Source organism: Sus scrofa, chromosome 17 (assembly GCF_000003025.6).
Source record: "Sus scrofa isolate TJ Tabasco breed Duroc chromosome 17, Sscrofa11.1, whole genome shotgun sequence".
NCBI lineage: Eukaryota > Metazoa > Chordata > Mammalia > Artiodactyla > Suidae > Sus > Sus scrofa.
Genome location: NC_010459.5, coordinates 9,955,644 through 9,972,735, shown reverse-complemented (window position 1 = coordinate 9,972,735; position 17,092 = coordinate 9,955,644). Strand labels below are relative to the sequence as shown.

The 17,092-nt window shown below is 46.8% G+C and overlaps 1 protein-coding gene across 1 annotated transcript in view; it reads left to right on the top strand.

Moving 5' to 3' along the window:
- ZMAT4 (zinc finger matrin-type 4) overlaps positions 1-17,092 on the top strand; it is a 406,389-nt gene that overhangs the window by 223,483 nt on the left and 165,814 nt on the right. Inside the window, exon 4 of the mRNA XM_021077599.1 lies at positions 3,962-4,118. Within this exon, the coding sequence (XP_020933258.1) occupies positions 3,962-4,118 (157 nt within the window). The remainder of the gene's footprint in view (positions 1-3,961; positions 4,119-17,092) is intronic.

Genomic DNA, 17,092 nt, shown 5'->3' with positions numbered 1-17,092 from the left:
AGGACCGTAGGCCAGTGGCCCACTTCTGCAGGATAGCAGAGGGAGGCAGAAGAAGATTCATTTCAAGGAAGTGATGGTTAAAATGAGCCATAAAGACAGGTTCTGGAAAGACGAGATTAGCTGAGAGATGGTGAGGAAGGACATCCCAGACATGAGAAAGATGTGAAGATGAAAATCCATGGAGTTCCCATGTGGTGCAGCGGAAAGGACTTCCGACTAGGAACTATGAAGTTGCAGGTTCGATCCCTGGCCTCGCTCAGTGGTTTAAGGAGCTGTCATTGCAGTGACAGATGCGGCTCGGATTCCGAGTTGCTGTGGCCGGCAGCTGTAGCTCTGATTTGGACCCCTAGCCTAGGAACCTCCACATGCTGCAGGTGCGGCCCTAAAGAGCAAAAAAAAAAGAACTGAAAAAAGAAAATCCACACAAATAGGCCAATTTACATTAAGAAACTTCTTACCTTACCATTGGGAGAGTGTGAGTCCAATCTGAGACTGTATTTCTTTAATCATAGTGTTTTCCTTTCATTGCATGCCTGCCTTCTCCATTTCTCCTGGCCTCAACCTCCTTAATAACAGGGAGTAGAGTTATACTTACCTAACACAGCATCTCATGTATTTAGTGGGTCCTTAAAAATGTGTTGGATGAATGAATACCTCAATCCACCAGTCCTTATCCAGTTCAAGGGCTATTCTTTGCTCCAGAAACTGGTCCTGAATAGACTTCATATAATGACATTAGCCACTGTGTCCAGGCTCCCAGCATCTCTGTAGAAAGGTCTACACTTTGGTGCTCTGGGTGGAAGGGGACTGGTTCTTGAGGGCAGGCTGGGCGGGCAGTTTTGCTAGAAGTGGTGGAAGGGCTGCACAGATTCTATGTAGGCAGTGATTGGGAGTTAAGCTTTGCCTTATGATCTGGTGCCTAATTGTAAGAAAAATTATATACTTTGACCAATATTACTCATGAGGAGATGAAAACGGGTGCTTTGGGCAACCTCATCCACCTTGACAACCTTCCTTATTTTCTCCCCAAATCTGGGACCAATATCTACTTAAGCAGAGTGGGCAAGTGCCCTCCTGAGCTAGCCATTCCTCATTGGCTGGGCTCACATGGGTCTCTAACTCCCTGAGGTGTGTTTCCTGCTATTCCTGGCTGCCCCCCCACCCCACCCCACCCAGGGGTCTGAGGCAGCCCCTGTGCTTGGATGGACGTGTCGGGGAGGGGCAGCCCGTTCCTCCCTTGCCTTGCTGGTCCCTCCAGCTCCACAGCCAATCACACCAAGAGATAAAAGCCCTTATGATTTCTTTTTCCTTTTCTTTTTTTGTTTTGTTATGGTTGTTGTTTGTTTTTTGTCTTGCTTTTTAGATCCACACTCACCACATATGGAGGTTCCCAGGCTGGGGTCCAATCGGAGCTGTAGCCGCCAGCCTACACCACGGCCACAGCAACGCCAGATCTGAGCTGCGTCTGCAACCTACACCACCGCTCACCGCAACGCCAGATCCTTAACCCACTGAGCGAGGCCAGCGATCAAACCTGCCTCCTCATGGATGCTAGCCAGATTCGTTCTCCGCTGAGCCGTGATGGGAACTCCTCTTTTGAGGTTTTGATTGAGGAGAAAACTCAGAGCACCTCGGCTTTAAACCCGCAGCCAGGATGCGCTCAGTGGGACCAGCCTCGGTGCCTAGCAAGGTGTTATGTCCTGGGGTGTGTGCTTCTCCAGGAGAGGCCCCTTTTGGGAAGTTTCTCCTCTTTCCATAGAATCCATCATCCTCTCGCTGACCCCCACCCCAACCCCTACATTTTCTCGAGTCTCACTCTTGAACTGTGATCAGGGGGTGGGACATGCCAAAATTTTCTAAGCTAAGGTCAAGAGAATAAATGGCTGGAGGTGGGGCTTCACTTGGCCACGCCCACGACAGGTGGACGTTCCTGGGCTAGGGATCAAACGTGCGCCAGAGCATTGACAACACCAGATCCTTAACCCACAGAGCCACGGGGGAACTCCATAGGTGGACCTGGAAATCTCAGAAGCTGTTATGGGGTCTTCCCCTCACCCTCAATACCTGAACTGCAAACCGGCCTCCTGAAACACGCCCCCACCACCACTTCTCCCAAGGACATGTGCTAATCATCACCGACATTGCCGACGGATGCCTTAAGATGGAAAGATTTGGGGACAGCCCCATTGTGGCTCAGTGGTAACCAACCCAACTAGTGTCCATGAGGACACAGGTTCGATCCCTGGCCTCACCCTGTGGATTAAAGATCTGATGTTGTCTTGACCTGTGATATAGGTCGCAGCCGTGGCTTGGATGGCGCGTTGCTGTGCCTGTGGTGTAGGCCAGCAGCCATTGCTCGGATGTGACCCCTAGCTTGGGAACTTCCGTATGCTGCAGGTGCGGCTCTAAAAAGTAAAAAAAGAAAAGTAAAAAAAAAAGATGGAGTTTGTTTTCTTCCTGCCACAAAATCTGCAGGGCAGCAGGCACCTTCTTATTATGCAGAAAAATGATAGAATGCCCTTGCTCCATCCCATCCATACCCCTCCTCCTCCCTATGCCATTTAAAATTGCACTTTGGGGGCTATTGTGGGGCCACATACTCACTCAAGGCTGCTCTTTAACAAAGAGATGCTTTGCTCTGGCCGTTCCATTAAGGGACAGATTAACTTCTTATCTGAAAGTCCTCTTTACCCTTAATTTCTACCTCGGCAGGAGGGGAGCCAATGGCTTAATCTTCCCCTCGTATAATATAGGTAATTGATGATCGGTGGGCACAAAAGCCAGGTCATGTGGTCTAACAAAGGACTTATTATTTTTTTTTTCCTGAATCATGGTTCATTTTCATTAAGTCTTACAAAGGAAGAAAAGTCTGGTTGGATTTAAGTATTTTGTGCAGCAGTTAATGAATCACCTTTCCTGAAGAAAAGGAACATCACACGAATTCTCCTGGAAAAAGTCTGCCAGCACAGTCGTCATCCCTTTAAGATAGAGACGCAAATTAAACTGTGAAAAAGATTCATTTCCTTAAAGAAATCTTTAAGAAAAAATCTTGAACATGGGGTCACGTATCCTGGTGAGGCTGAAATGGGTCAAAGGCAGAGCTGAATGCCAAATGATATTTTTTGCTGATTAATTCAGGCTGTGTAAACTCTGATATTGTACATACTTTTATGAGTACAATGGGTGAAATTAGAGACAGCTTTCCACACGGTGCCAAAGCCAATGTCGTCTTCCTATCCTGGGCGCCGTTTTTCTGCAAGTAGCTCAAGTCTGCAGGTTTGTCTGTCCTCTGTTCCCAGTGACTGGTAGTAGTGGTTCCTATTAAATATATATGAGATTACTTACTAACTGAGAAAATTTTGATGATGATTATCATGCTGGAAAAAAAAAGGAGTTCCCCTTGTGGCTCAGGGGGTTAAGAACCTGGCATAGTGTCCCTGAGGATGAGGGTTCAATCCCTGGCCTCGCTCAGTGGGGTAAGGATCCAGTGTTGCCGCATGCTTCGGTGTAGGTTGCAAATGGTGTTGCTGTGACTGTGGTGTAGCCGCAGTTCCCATTTAACCCCTGGCCTGGGAGCATCCATATGATGCAAGTGCAGCCATAAAAAAGAAAGAGGTGGGGAGAGGGAGAGGAACATTGCAGAGCAAAGACAAAATAGGCATTTTTTTTAAAAGAAAGTCTGTGGTGGGAGTTCCTTGGTGGCCCAATGGTGAAGGGTCTGGCATTGTGACTGCGGTGGCTCGGGTTGCTGCTGTGATGCAGTTTTGATCCCTGGCTGAGGCACTTCCGAATGCTGCAGGTGCAGTCAAAAAAGAAAGAGAGGAAGAAAGGAAAATTGGGAGGAAGAAAGAAAGAAAGTTTGTGCTAAGTCTCATATGCAACAGAATGGAATGGAAAAGGAAATCAGAGGCCTTGGGGCTGTTTCTAATTTTTTTTTTTCCTTCTGTCTTCTTCCTTGCAGGGAAATGATGCTGACATGGTGGATAAAAACAAGTGCTGTACGCTCTGTAACATGTCCTTCACCTCAGCAGTGGTGGCTGAGTCACATTATCAAGGCAAAATCCATGCCAAAAGGTTAAAACTGTTGCTAGGAGAGAAAACCCCATTAAAGACCACAGGTATGTGTCTGAACAGCATGGTAGAGAGATGCTGAAATCTCAGCACCCTCGCCTGTTCCGTTAACCAGGCTCCCTCTCTGGGCAGCTGCCAGGATCAGAGTCTAAGGGTGGATGCCCTTCCAAACCTAAAGCGATGGGCAGGTAGCCCAGTGGAACTGGCTGTCATAAGACCATTAGATCCACCTGCAGGAGCTGGTCCTCTTAACTTGGCACCTTCAGATGTGTAATTCAGCAGTTTGCATCCTCTGAATGGCCATCTACCTCCTGTGCGACATGGTCTATCATGTTTATTATATATTATGTAAGATAATCTATTATGTAATGAACACTGGCCTTTACTAGCTTTGGTCTGTAGTCAGTAGGGGTGATGGAGAGTGTATCATATACATATTGCTTCACGGCTTATGCCTGGAGAATGTTTTTACTTTGGTGGCCGTGGGGAGGAGGAAGACGGTAATCCCTTTTTTTTTTTTTTTTTCTTTTTACAGCAGCCCCTGCAGCATATGGAAATTCCCAGGCTAGGGTTCGAATTGGAGCTGCAGTTCTCACCTACACCACAGCCACACAGGATCTGAGCCACATCTGCAACCTATACGGCAGCTTGTAGCAATGCGGGATTGTTCACCCATTGAACCAGACCAGGGATTGAACCTGCATCCTCATGGGTACTAGGCAGTGCTTAACCTGCCGAGGAGCCATGACAGGAACTCTAAAAAAGGCAGTCTGGTGAAACACTTTCATTTGCAGACCACTGCAGGGGGCTGTTCCCCCGCCCCCACCCCCATGGCATTCCAGTCACCTTCTGAGGGCATCTGCAATTCAAGCTTATTAATTTTCACAATAAAAAGCTTCATGTCAATAACAGATCATTTGACTTTTCAATTGCTTAAGCAAAAAAAAAAAAAAAATCCTTCAGAAGTCTATCAAGCTATAGAATGAAAACACGACTGCTACAGTTTAATCGAGAAAGGAGGCTATTTGGACAAGGTTTACATTGTGACAGAGATGTCACTAGACTGGGTTACAATCCCAAGAAGTGGAGGGTATGTTTCACGATGTCGACTTTTTCAAAGCAATTAAAATGTAGCAGTGCATTGTATCTCGCTGCCTAATGAATCATGCATAAATCGTGGGTGTAATTATTTTTTAAATGGTATTTTGGAAATTGAAGAGCGTCTAAAACAATACTTGGCTTTTCTCTTTACTGGGGTTTTTCTTGAGGAAAAAGAAAATCTTTTACCTGGAGATGAGCAAGGCTTCTTTTCACTATATTTTTCTACTTAGTTTAACTAAAAGAATGTTGTTTTTGTAAAGGTGGCTATGACATTCAGATGTAGGATGGGGTTGCAAAATACATGGGATTTGGAGGCAAACTCAGCTTGGTTGGGGCACACTCTGTGTACTGACTTTTTGATAAGCAGCTACTGGATTGAAACTCCTGATTTTTGCTCTCTGAAAGGCTGGATACTCACCTTATAACCTACTCCCCCTCAAATCTCTTAAAATAGACAGCTCAGAGAAACAGCCACTGGAAAATTTTTACCTGTTTTCCGTGAATGAGTAACCAGCCCATTTGTTCTCTCTGCCTAAGCAGAGTATCGCTGTTAAATTTAATTTTGGAGGAGGCGATGGAAGGAAAGATGCTGTATCGTTGTTTATCACATCAGTTAGCAAATGGGAGTTATTATTTCTGTAAAAAAAAAAAAAATCACATGGCCAAAAAAAAAAAAAAAATTAGTGCTTTGTGCATTTCAGTACACCCTTAAGACAACCAGGCACCAGTTGGTTTTTCTGAGTTACCCTCAGAGCTGGTAACTATAACTTGGGGGGTAATTTGCTAGTTGTCATCAATATATTCCAAAGGGGGAAAAATATCTAAAATACTTCAAATGCACTGTTTACTTAATGAGCTAAGTCTTGGTGTCCATGGAGCTGCTCCAGTCCTCACTGGGACAGAAATCGAGTTGCTGGGTGGGTCAGGAAGCCATGAGATGAGCAGGGTGTAAGTGGCTACTGACAGCTCGTGGCCTGGCTGGGGTTACTGATGCTGCTTATCTTTTCCCAGCACCCACCTTTCTCATAAGCTTAGGGTTCCTGGGCTGCACATTTCCCCCAGTTTAACCTCTCCTTAAGCAGAAAGGACCTTGGAACATGGCGATTCCAGACAGAAGTAGAGGGGCTGGGCTGCCCAGCTGGTCCCTGGGCTGGAGTTGATGTCAATCCAGCTGCTGGCAGGGAGCAGAGGAAGTCACATGACCTCCTGGAGGGAGCTGAGTCCTCAAGCATATGTGGGAGCAGAGGGCAGGCACTGGGAGGTGAGACGGAGAATGAAGGTTGAGGGCCTGATCAAAAGCGAAATCTAGCAATGGAGTTTCTGGGACCAGAGATCATGCAGTCTGGAGCAAGGTCCTAGCATTGGGAAAGCTAGGCAGGTGGTAACAGAGCTCTGGCTGCAGACCTGGGGTTCTAGGGAAAGGAAGGACTGCGAAGAGCATGGCAGAACATCATCATTGTATTATTTATTTTTTATGTTTTTGACTTTTTAGGGCCTCACCCATGGAATACAGAAGTTCCCAGGCTAGGGGTTGAAATGGAGCTGTGGCTGCCAGCCTACCCCACAGCCACAGCAATGCAGAATCCAGGCTGCCTCTGTGACCTATACCACAGCTCATGGCAATGCCTGATCCTTCACCCACTGAGCGAGGCCAAGGATTGAACCCACATCCTCATGGATACCAGTCAGGTTCGTCACTGCTGAGCCATGATGGGAACTACATATCATCATTTTAGACAAGAGTCCAGGGCTGGAAACCAAGTGTAAGGACACATCAGGAACCTGGCTTCCAATCCTAGGAGGCTTGGTCTCAAGCACAATTTCTTTTTTTTTTTTTTTTTTAAGTTTATTTATTTATTTATTTTGGTCTTTTTGCTATTTCTTGGGCCACTCCCGCGGCATATGGAGGTTCCCAGGCTAGGGGTGGAATCGGAGCTGTAGCCACCGGCCTACGCCAGAGCCACAGCAACGCGGGATCCGAACCGCGTCTGCAACCTACACCACAGCTCACGGCAACGCCGGATCATTAACCCACTGAGCAAGGGCAGGGACCGAACCTGCAACCTCATGGTTCCTAGTCGAATTTGTTAACCACTGCGCCACGACGGGAACTCCAAGCACAATTTCAGTTACTGCAAATACAGGATAAGGACCAAGAGGCAGCAGTAAAGGATGCCCAGGCCATGGGTGTTCTGAGCTCCCAAGTGCAGCCGCTTCAACTCCTTGAATCGAGTCAGGCTTTCCAGCCCTCTGCCCTTGCCGCCACAGCCATGCCTAGCCACATTACCTGCCAAGATGTGGCTAGGGCTTCCCTCTGCACATCTGGGAACTTCCCTGCCTCATCAACCAGCTTGTCTTGAAATTAAGTCTATGATGAAAACAAAAGGGGAAAAAAAAAGAACATATAAAACTCAACCAGGAGCTCCCACTGTGGTGCAGTGGGTTAATAATCTGACCGCAAGGAGTTCATGGCTCAGTGGTAACAAACCCGACTGGGATCCATGAGGATGCTAGTTCAATCCCTGGTCTCGATCAGTGGGTTAAGGATCCAGTGTTGCCATGAGCTGTGGTGAAGGCTACAGCCGCAGCTTGGATCTGGCCTTGCTGTGGCTGTGGTGTAGGCCATCAGCTGCAGCTCCAGTTTGACCCCTAGCCTGGGAGCTTCCATATGCCATGGGTGCAGGCTCAGTCCTAAAAAAAAAAAGAAACAAAAAATCTGGCTGCAGTGGCTCGGGTTGCTGCAGAGGTGCAGATTCATTCCTGGCTGGTAGCAGTGGGTTAAAAGATCCAGCCTTGCTGCAGCTGGGATTCATTCCCTGGCTGGGCAACTTCCATATGCTGTGGGTGCAGCCATAAAAACAAACTATAACTTAACCCACCCAATTAAGATGAAGGAGAGAAGCACTTCTGCTCATGTGTGCTGTGGAGGCTTCCCTCCAAGAATGGCAGGATGGCACGCTCTTGAACTGCAGTGATTGCTGGGCAAGAATAACTGAAGCCCAACTTGTGGCTTCTCTGAGCTGCTCCATCCGATGAGGGTGAGGCATTGGTATCTGAGAATCGTTACCTTTCCTCCTGCTCAAGGTGCGCTTTGGTCAAGCATCAGCTGGGAATCCTGCAGAATTCATTGCAGTTTGATTTGCCTTTTCCGGATGAGTGTGTGCTTACTGGAATTTCTGAAATGCTTGGCAGGGCTCCTGGAACAAAACCCAGGTCCAGCAACTCTGCTCTGCTTCAGCCTCTTCTAGATCCTTCTGTGAGATGAGGAGCATGGAGAGGACTCAAGATCCACCATGTTCTCATAGGTTGGCGGACCTCAGTGTGGAGATCTTGCCCAAATCTGAGGCAAGATTGATGTAGTTGTGATCTGGTCACTGCCAAGCTATGGGAAGTGTTTATTTTTTATTTTTTTGTCTTCTTGCCATTTCTTGGGCAGCTCCCACGGCACATGGAGGTTCCCAGGCTAGGGGTCGAATCGGAGCTGCAGTTGCCGACCTACGCCACAGCCACAGCAACACAGGATCCGAGCCACGTCTGCAACCTATACCACAGCTCACGGCAATGCCGGATCCTCAACCCACTGAGCAAGGCCAGGATCGAACCCGAAACCTCATGGTTCCTAGTCAGATTCGTTAACCACTGCGCCACGACGGGAACTCCGATGGGGAGTGTTTAGAGGTGACTCAGAGGATACAGGCCAGGGCAAGGAAGAGCGTGGGAATCCTCTCACTGGAGGAAGAGGAAAGGAAGCACGATTGTTTAGCATGGAAAAGAGACAACTCAGAAGGCAGTCATAGAAAAGAACGAGTCATGCTGTGGTGTGTGTGTGTGTGTGTGTGTGTGTGTGTAAGCAAGCATGTGGTGTGCTTGCGTGTAACAGATATAACCAAAGCGTGGGCAGAAATTAGGGAGCTAGGTCCGAGCTCAAGATAAGGAAGAGTTCATTAATACTCAGAGATACTTAAAGGTAACAGGTGCAGCTGTGGGGACTGTTGAAGCAGAGGCTGGCTGACCTCTTAACAAGGCATTTCCTGAGAGGGTTCCACTATCATGACATTAGCTTATAGGACATTTTTTTAAATTAAAGTATAGTTGATTTACAATGTTGTTTCAGTTTCTGCTGTACAGCCAATTGACCCAGTCATACATTTATAGACATTGCCTTGCTTCTATTATCTTCCATCATGGTCTATCCAAAGAGACTGGATAAAGTCCCCTGTGATGTATAGTAAGACCCCATTGCTTTCCCATCCTAAGGACACTGATTTGTTTATTTTTATTTTTTACACCCGCACCTGTGACATATAGAAATTCCCAGGCTAGAGGCTAAATCGGAGCCACAGCTCCCAGCCTGCCCTGCAATTTGCAGCAATGCCAGATCCTTAACCCACTGCGTGAGGCTAGGGATCGAACCCGTATCCTCACAGAGACTGTGTCGGGTTCTTAACCTGCTGAGCCACAAATGAGACCTCTGCTTATAGAACATTTAGAGTCCCTGGCGACGTGGTTAGCTTGGAGGACATTGAAAGTCCTTCCACCCCTGAGATTCTCGGCAGGTGCTACCTACAGTCTTGACCCAGTGATGTAACAAGGGCAGAAAAAATCCTGGCCTGGGATCAGGAGACAGGACGTCAGGCCCCACTCTGCCTGGTCCCATCATCTTTGGTAGCTCCATCATCTTTTGCATTTTCTCATCTGCCATTTGATTCTCATGTTGGATACATTTATCTCACTGGCCCTTCTGCAGAGCAAACAATAGATTGAGACGTGCTTTGAAAAGAGGCAGGTCTTGTTATTCACAGGTGAGCATTTGGTAAGTGAGTTGGTGTGGAGGAGTAAAGAGCCCACCCCCTTTCCTCTCTCAGAGCCGCTGATGTAATGGGGTTGTTCCAACGCTGCCTTGGGAGCAGCACAAGGGGATGTGGGGTTGGGTCTCCTTGGAGACAGACATTTCCGGGATGTTCTGTGGACCAAGGCCAGGAGAGGGGGCGGTGCTGGTGCTAGTGGTTGTGGGGAGTGGGTACCATGACCCAGGGGCAGGGGTGGCCATGGAGCTGAGGAGACGCACTAGGCTCTGACATCAAGGAAACCCCTCACCAAGCCAAGGGGAGGATTTTGCGTCTGGGACTAGGACCTGGCAAGTCGAGGCGATAGTAAGTCATTTTCAAGACCAGAACTCAAGGTCTCTGAAGGATCAATTAAGGAGCCAGACACCAGAATGAAGGCCCAGAGGGGAATACCAAAGAATCTGGTTTTGGAGTTCCCGTCGTGGCTCAGGGGTTAACGAATCCGACTAAGGAACCATGAGGTTGCGGGTTCGGTCCCTGGCCTTGCTCAGTGGGTTAAGGATCCGGTGTTGCCATGAGCTGTGGTGTAGGTTGTAGACGTGGCTCGGATCCCGAGTTGCTGTGGCTGTGGTGTAGGCTGGTGGCTACAACGCTGATTCGACCTCTAGCCTGGGAACCTCCATATGCTGTGGGAGCGGCTCAAGAAATGGCAAAAAGACAAAAACAAAAGCAAAAACAAAAAGCAAAAAAAGAAGCTGGTTTTTCTGAGGAGAAATAGAAAGTGATGAAAGGGCTGGAAGCTAGATGCCAAACCTGCCCACGGAAGGCGGGGATCAGCCCCAGAGACCCCTCCCAGAGAGCTGAGTCTGCAGGTGAAGCTGAGATCAGAATGGGGAAGATGAAGGACCAGACAGAGCCTGGAGGCTGTGCCTTGGGCAACGGCTTCCTTCTGGGCTCCTGTGCCCTAAGCTGTGTCTGTTTCTCCCCAAGAGGCTGCCTGTGGCCTAGAAGGATGTATGTGCGATGGTGCAGGTCTGCCATGGATAGTGCCCCAAGGGCATGGTCCCTGCCTGGAGGAGACCAAAGAGTTCATTCAACTCTGTCCACTTGCTAATTCTCAGAACCTGCGAATATGTGTTACGTGGCAAGAGGCCACTGAGGTTGCCTATGGAATTCATATTTCTTGGAGTTCCCATTGTGGCTCAGCAGGCTAAGAACCTGATTAGGATCTATGAGGATGTGGGTTTGATTCCTGGCCTCACTCAGTTGGTTAAGGATCTGGCCTTGCCACGAGCTGCAGTGTAGGTCATAAATGCAGCTCCGATCTGGTGTGGCTGTGGCTGTGGCTGTGGCTGTGGCGTAGGCTGGTGGCTGCAGCTCTTATTCGACCCCCAGCCTGGGAACTTCCATATGCCTTGGTGTGGCTGTAAAAAAGGAAAAAAAAAAAGAACAGAGAATGAGGGAGACCCAGTGGCGTCTCCTTTTGAAGAACAAAGCACTCTCCAGAGAAGCTACAGGACATGCGTGACAGCAAATATGTCCCCTCAGACTGAAGTTCAAAGACACTGATGAGAAACAAAAGAGTTGAAATTGTAACCAGCTCTTGCCCCAACTTTAATATGCTTAATATCTCCTGATTTGTCAGTCTCATTTGAAAACAGAGGTCTGATCTGTATGCTTCCCAGGGCTTCTGTAACAAATGCTCATAAACTGGCTTGATGGGATAGAAATTCCTGCTCACAGTTCTGGAGGCTAGACGTCTGAGAGCAATGTGTGGGCAGGGCCCTGAGCCTTCTCCAGGCTCTAGGGAAGAACCGTCCCCCCTGGCAGCTGCAGGCAGCCCATGGCTTTCTAGACATACCCCATCTCTGCTTCCAGTGTCCCATGCCCATCTTCCCCCAGTTTCTGTGTCCTTTCCTTTTCGCGTAAAGATACCAGTTAGTGAATGCAGAGCTCACCCCTAGTCCAGGATGACCCCCGTGTTAGCTTCACTAATGACATCTGCAGAGACCTTTTTCCAGAGGAATTCCCATCCTGAAATTCTGAGTGGACATGAGTTTGGGGGGCACATGATTCAATGGAGTCCACAACCACCTTCATTTAACTGAAGTTGCCGGTCCTGATTTTATGCTTGCTAGCTAGTGAATTCTTCCCCCTTTTTCTTTTTCTTCTTTTTCCTTTGTTTTGGCTGCACCTGCTTGGAAGTTCACAGGCCAGGGTTCAAATCCAAGCCACAGCTGCTATCTCACTGGATCCTTAACCCACTGAGCCACAGTGGCAACGCCTCCCCTTTTTCTTGATGACCAACTCATTCAAACAAGATAATGGGAGTAAGAATAAGATTGAGATCTTGCTCAAAATCCTGAAAAAAATCCTAAAAGAAAATATCCTTGAACTATTCTTTTTTTTAAAAAAAAAGCTGTTTTTGAAAAAAATATAAATTATTTAGAAGAAATTTTGAAGCATAGAATCAAAGCTTTGAACTTCAGATCCTCCCTATGGTCTACGAAGTGAAAGTGAAATCGGGCAAAATGAAATTTAAGATTATCCATAAACTGGAGTTCCCTGGGGGTGCAGCAGCTTAAGCATCCCGCGTTGTCACCGCAGTGGCTCGGGTCACTGCTGTGGTGGGTTTGATCTGTGACCGGTGTGAATTTGTACATGCCAAGGACATGCCAAAAAAGGAAAGATTACCCATGATCTATACAGTTAGGTATTATGTTTAGGATTAAAGAGAACATTTATTTGTGGTTGTGGCAGACATTGCTCATCCTAAACCCCTTTGCTCCTACCTTTCAGCTGGTTGGGGGTACATTTCTTTAGACCAGGTTACAGGATGGAGGAGGCCATCCAACCTACCTAAGACTTTGCAAGAGCAAAAAAGAGGTCTTTGTTGTGGCACTTGGGGGTTATTGGTTATCACAGGAGAGCCCAATCGAGCCTGCTGGATTGTTCCCAGGAGTTAGTTTCCCACATAAGCTTCTAGGAATTCTTAGCCCAAATGGATACTAAGCACTTTCTTTTATAGAATTCCCAGCCATCACCGGGGGCCTGACAGGTAATGGCATCAAATTTAGCAATAACCATGCTTTCATTTTTGACCAGCGAGAGCGTGAGGTTGCTATAGTGGGGTATGTGTCTTAACCCTAGGAAATGGATGAATGGTTTTGCAATGTGCCGTAGAGGAATTATGGCCTTGCCTCCCTGTTGATGGCTGCACCTACAACAGTTCTTGGCACATAGCAGGTGTTTAATAAATATTTGTTAGATGATTGAACTTCGGAAGCTTGCATTGGAATAATTATAGGCATGGCACAATATTGTCAATAAACTATACTTAAATGAAAAATTTTAAAAAAGAATCATGATAGGCATTTAAATATTTCTAGCTTGGTTTTCAAATTGCCTTACCTTGATTATTTAAAATTAAATATCATGATCAAAGGCAGTGGCTTTCCAGTTTTATAAGAAATGGTGCATCTAGCTGTTTGCTTGATTTTAGAAAACAAAATCAGTTTGTATATAGAATAATGTATAGCACAAACATAGGCTCTGAATTCAGACTTAGGTTTAAATTCTAGTTCTATCTGTGTTGAACTTTTTGCAAGTTAACTCCTCTGCCCTCAATTCTGTATTGGGAAGATGATGGTGTTACTGAGACTATAGAATTATTATGATAAAGGGGATGATATGTGTAAAACACATAATATAATGCCTGCCACATGATTATATGTTGAATGAATATATTGTTGTGTATACATATGTGTGAGTAAACACAAAAAGACAATCCTCATTATTTGCTGGATTCTGTATTTGTGAACTCACCCACTCACTAAAATGTAGCCACAAAGTCAATACTCATGGCATTTCGTGGTTGCTCACAGATGTGTGCAAAGGGGTAAAAAATTCGAGTTGCCTCCTGGGCATGTTCTCATTTGAGGGGAACACTCTGCCTTCTAAATTGCCATTCTCACACTGCAAACAAGTGGCCTTTTTGCAATCTACTTCCTGCCAGGTGTTTTGCATTTTTCGTGCTCTCCGTGGAAGATTTTGCCATTTCGATTGTGGCTCCCTGGGATGGTGCCGAAGTGCAGTCTAGTGCTTCTCAGTGCAAGAAGGCTGTGATGTGCCTTCCAGGGAAAATGTGTGTGTTTAGATAAGCATGGTTGGGGCCTGGGTTGTGGTAGATCAGCTTTGAGTTAAATGTTAGTGAATCAAAAATATATATTAAAGCAGGTGTCTTTAAACAGAAGCACACGGAAAACAAGATTCTCTATTGACCGGTTGATGAGACCACAGGCTCACAGGAACCTAACTATGTCCTCAAAGAACCCTCTGTCAGTCCCTATTTGCCAATGCAGGGTCCTTGGAGAGGTCATAGAATGTCACTATCATAGACAGCAAGAAATAACTGTCGAAGTGACAAACAGTATGTTACATTCATTACATTTTCAGAGTGTAACTTTCAAAAAGTCTTTTCTTTCAATAGTGAAATGAAAATAGGTCATATTGGAAAGACCCTGTAAAACTATAATTGGGTAGGCTGAGTTTAATCTAATGGTACAATCAATGATTATAACTGAGAGTTAGTAAGAAAGTGGATCAGAAACATCACCTTCATGATTTCCTAGTTCAAACCCCAAGGCTCTAACTTAAGATGATGGAAACAGGCGTTCCCGTCGTGGCTCGGCGGAAACGAATCTGACTAGCATTCATGAGGATGCAGGTTTGATTCCTGGCCTCGCCCGGTGGATTGAGGATCCGGTGTTGCTGCGAGCTGTGGTGGAGGTCAAAGACATGGCTGAGATCTGGCATTGCTGTGGCTGTGGTGTAGGCCTGCAGCTGTAGTTCTCATTGGACCCCTAGCCTGGGCACCTCCACATGCCTTGGATGGGGCCCTAAAACAAAAGACCAAAAAAACAAAAGATGATTGGAAACAATGAAGTACCAGAGACAGATATTTACATATTTCATAGACAGATATTTCAATTAAGAATGTCTCTCATTGGAGTTCCCGCTGTGGCTCAGCAGGTTAAGAATCAGACACAATATCTGGGAGGAGGCAGCTTTGATCCCTGGCCCTGCTCAATGGGTTAAGGATCCATCGATGCTGTGAGCTGTGGTGTAGGTCACAGACTTGGCTCAGATCCTGCATTACTGTGGCTGTGGCCTAGGCCTGCAGGTGTAGCTCTGATTTAGCCCCTAGTCTGGGGACTTCCATATGCCACAGGTGTGGCCATAGAAAGAAGAATAAAAATAAGGAAGTCTCTCCCATTGTAACTCAACGATCGTCTGATAAATTTTTCTTTTTTTTTTTTTTTTTGTCTATCTGCCATTTCTTGGGCCACTCCTGCGGCATATGGAGGTTCCCAGGCTGGGGGTCAAATCAGAGCTGTAGCCACCTCCCTACACCAGAGCCACAGCAACGCGGGATCCGAGCCGCATCTGCAACCTATACCGCAGCTCACGGCAACGCCAGATCCTCAACCCACAGGGCAAGGCCAGAGATTGAACCCGCAACCTTGTGGTTCCTAGTCAGATTTGTTAACCACTGTACCACGATGGGAACTCCTAATAAAATTTTTAAAAAGGCACTCAGCAGGCTTTAAATGATAGCAACTAGACTATCAGCCTACTGAAATCTGAGGTCTCTATGATGAGAAAAGTGTTGCTACAGAACTGCACGGCCCCAGACAGCCTTAGAGCATCTCGGGGAGGCACCTGTGCCAGAATTCAAACTGAATGCTATGTTTTCATACCTGGTAAATCCTCTAATTTAATGAACCCTATAACGTTTAATGAACCATATGAAGGATCCAGCTTCTGCCTTAACTGGCCCACTGCCTTGTCTTGAGGACATCTTCAAAATCTGCTTTGGCGTTGGAAGCTCTTGGCGTAAATATTTACTTATAACTCTATTAATGCTCTTAGTCATGTGATTCGCATTTTGCCTATTTAACAAGATTATTGTAGCTTGTGTTGCCAAATGTGTGACTGAACCTCCCACAAAAATAACAATGACGAGGAGTCCCTGTCATGGCGCAGTGGTTAATGAATCTGACTAGGAACCATGAGGTTGCGGGTTCGATCCCTGCCCTTGCTCAGTGGGTTAAGGATCCCATGTTGCTGTGAGCTGTGGTGTAGGTCACAGACGTGGCTTGGATCCCGCGTTGCTGTGGCTCTGGCGTAGGCCGGCAGCTACAGCTCCGATTTGACCCCTAACCTGGGAACCTCCATACGCCGAGGGAGCGGCCCAAGAAATGGCAAAAAGACAAAAACAAACAAACAAAAAATAATGATGACGAGGCCCCTTGCGGCAATTGAACAGGAACATAGTTCTTTATCCGGTCAGCGATTTTAATAGTGTAACTCTAGATATGGGAAGATGTAACAAGAGAGAATATTTTCCTGGACCATGACAGACTTGTAAGATGGGTGGTCCAGAGACTGCTGGCTGCTGTTCATAAGGCCGAGTCTAGCAATATCACATCGAGGGGCCTCTCGGTGAAATCCTTGCCAGATCTGGGAATGAGCATTCCTAGCAATATGGGTTGAAATGGTCCTGAAATGCCTATCAAACCAGCGTCAGATTTATGACCACAAGGGTGCCCTACTGGCTGGAGATGGGCACTTGCCATCTGCCTCTCAGGACTGAATCTTGAGCTGCTACACCTGCTAACTTTCAACACTCCCTGAAAGGAGCTCAGGGTGGGATCAGAAGTGAGACAGTCTGTCCTCTGGGAAAGTTGGCAGAACAGGTCTTCAGACAGTTTTTTTTTTTTTTTTTTTTTTTTTTTTTTTTTACTTTTTAGGGCTGTACCCACAGTATATGGAGGTTCCCAGGCTAGGGGTCGATCAGAGCTATAGCTGCTGGCCTACACCACAGCCACAGCCACAGCCACAGCAAGGAGGGATCCAAGTCACGTCTGCAACCTACATCACAGTTCATGGCAATGCCAGATCCTTAACCCACTGAGCGAGGCCAGGGATCGAAGCCACATCCTCATGGATCCTAGTCGGATTCCTTTCTGCTACTCCACAATGGGAACTCTGATTTTTTTGGGGGGAGGGGGGAAGATTTTATGAGCCAATTCTTGCCTCTGCTCATATCTAGAAAAGCACTAATATCCTTC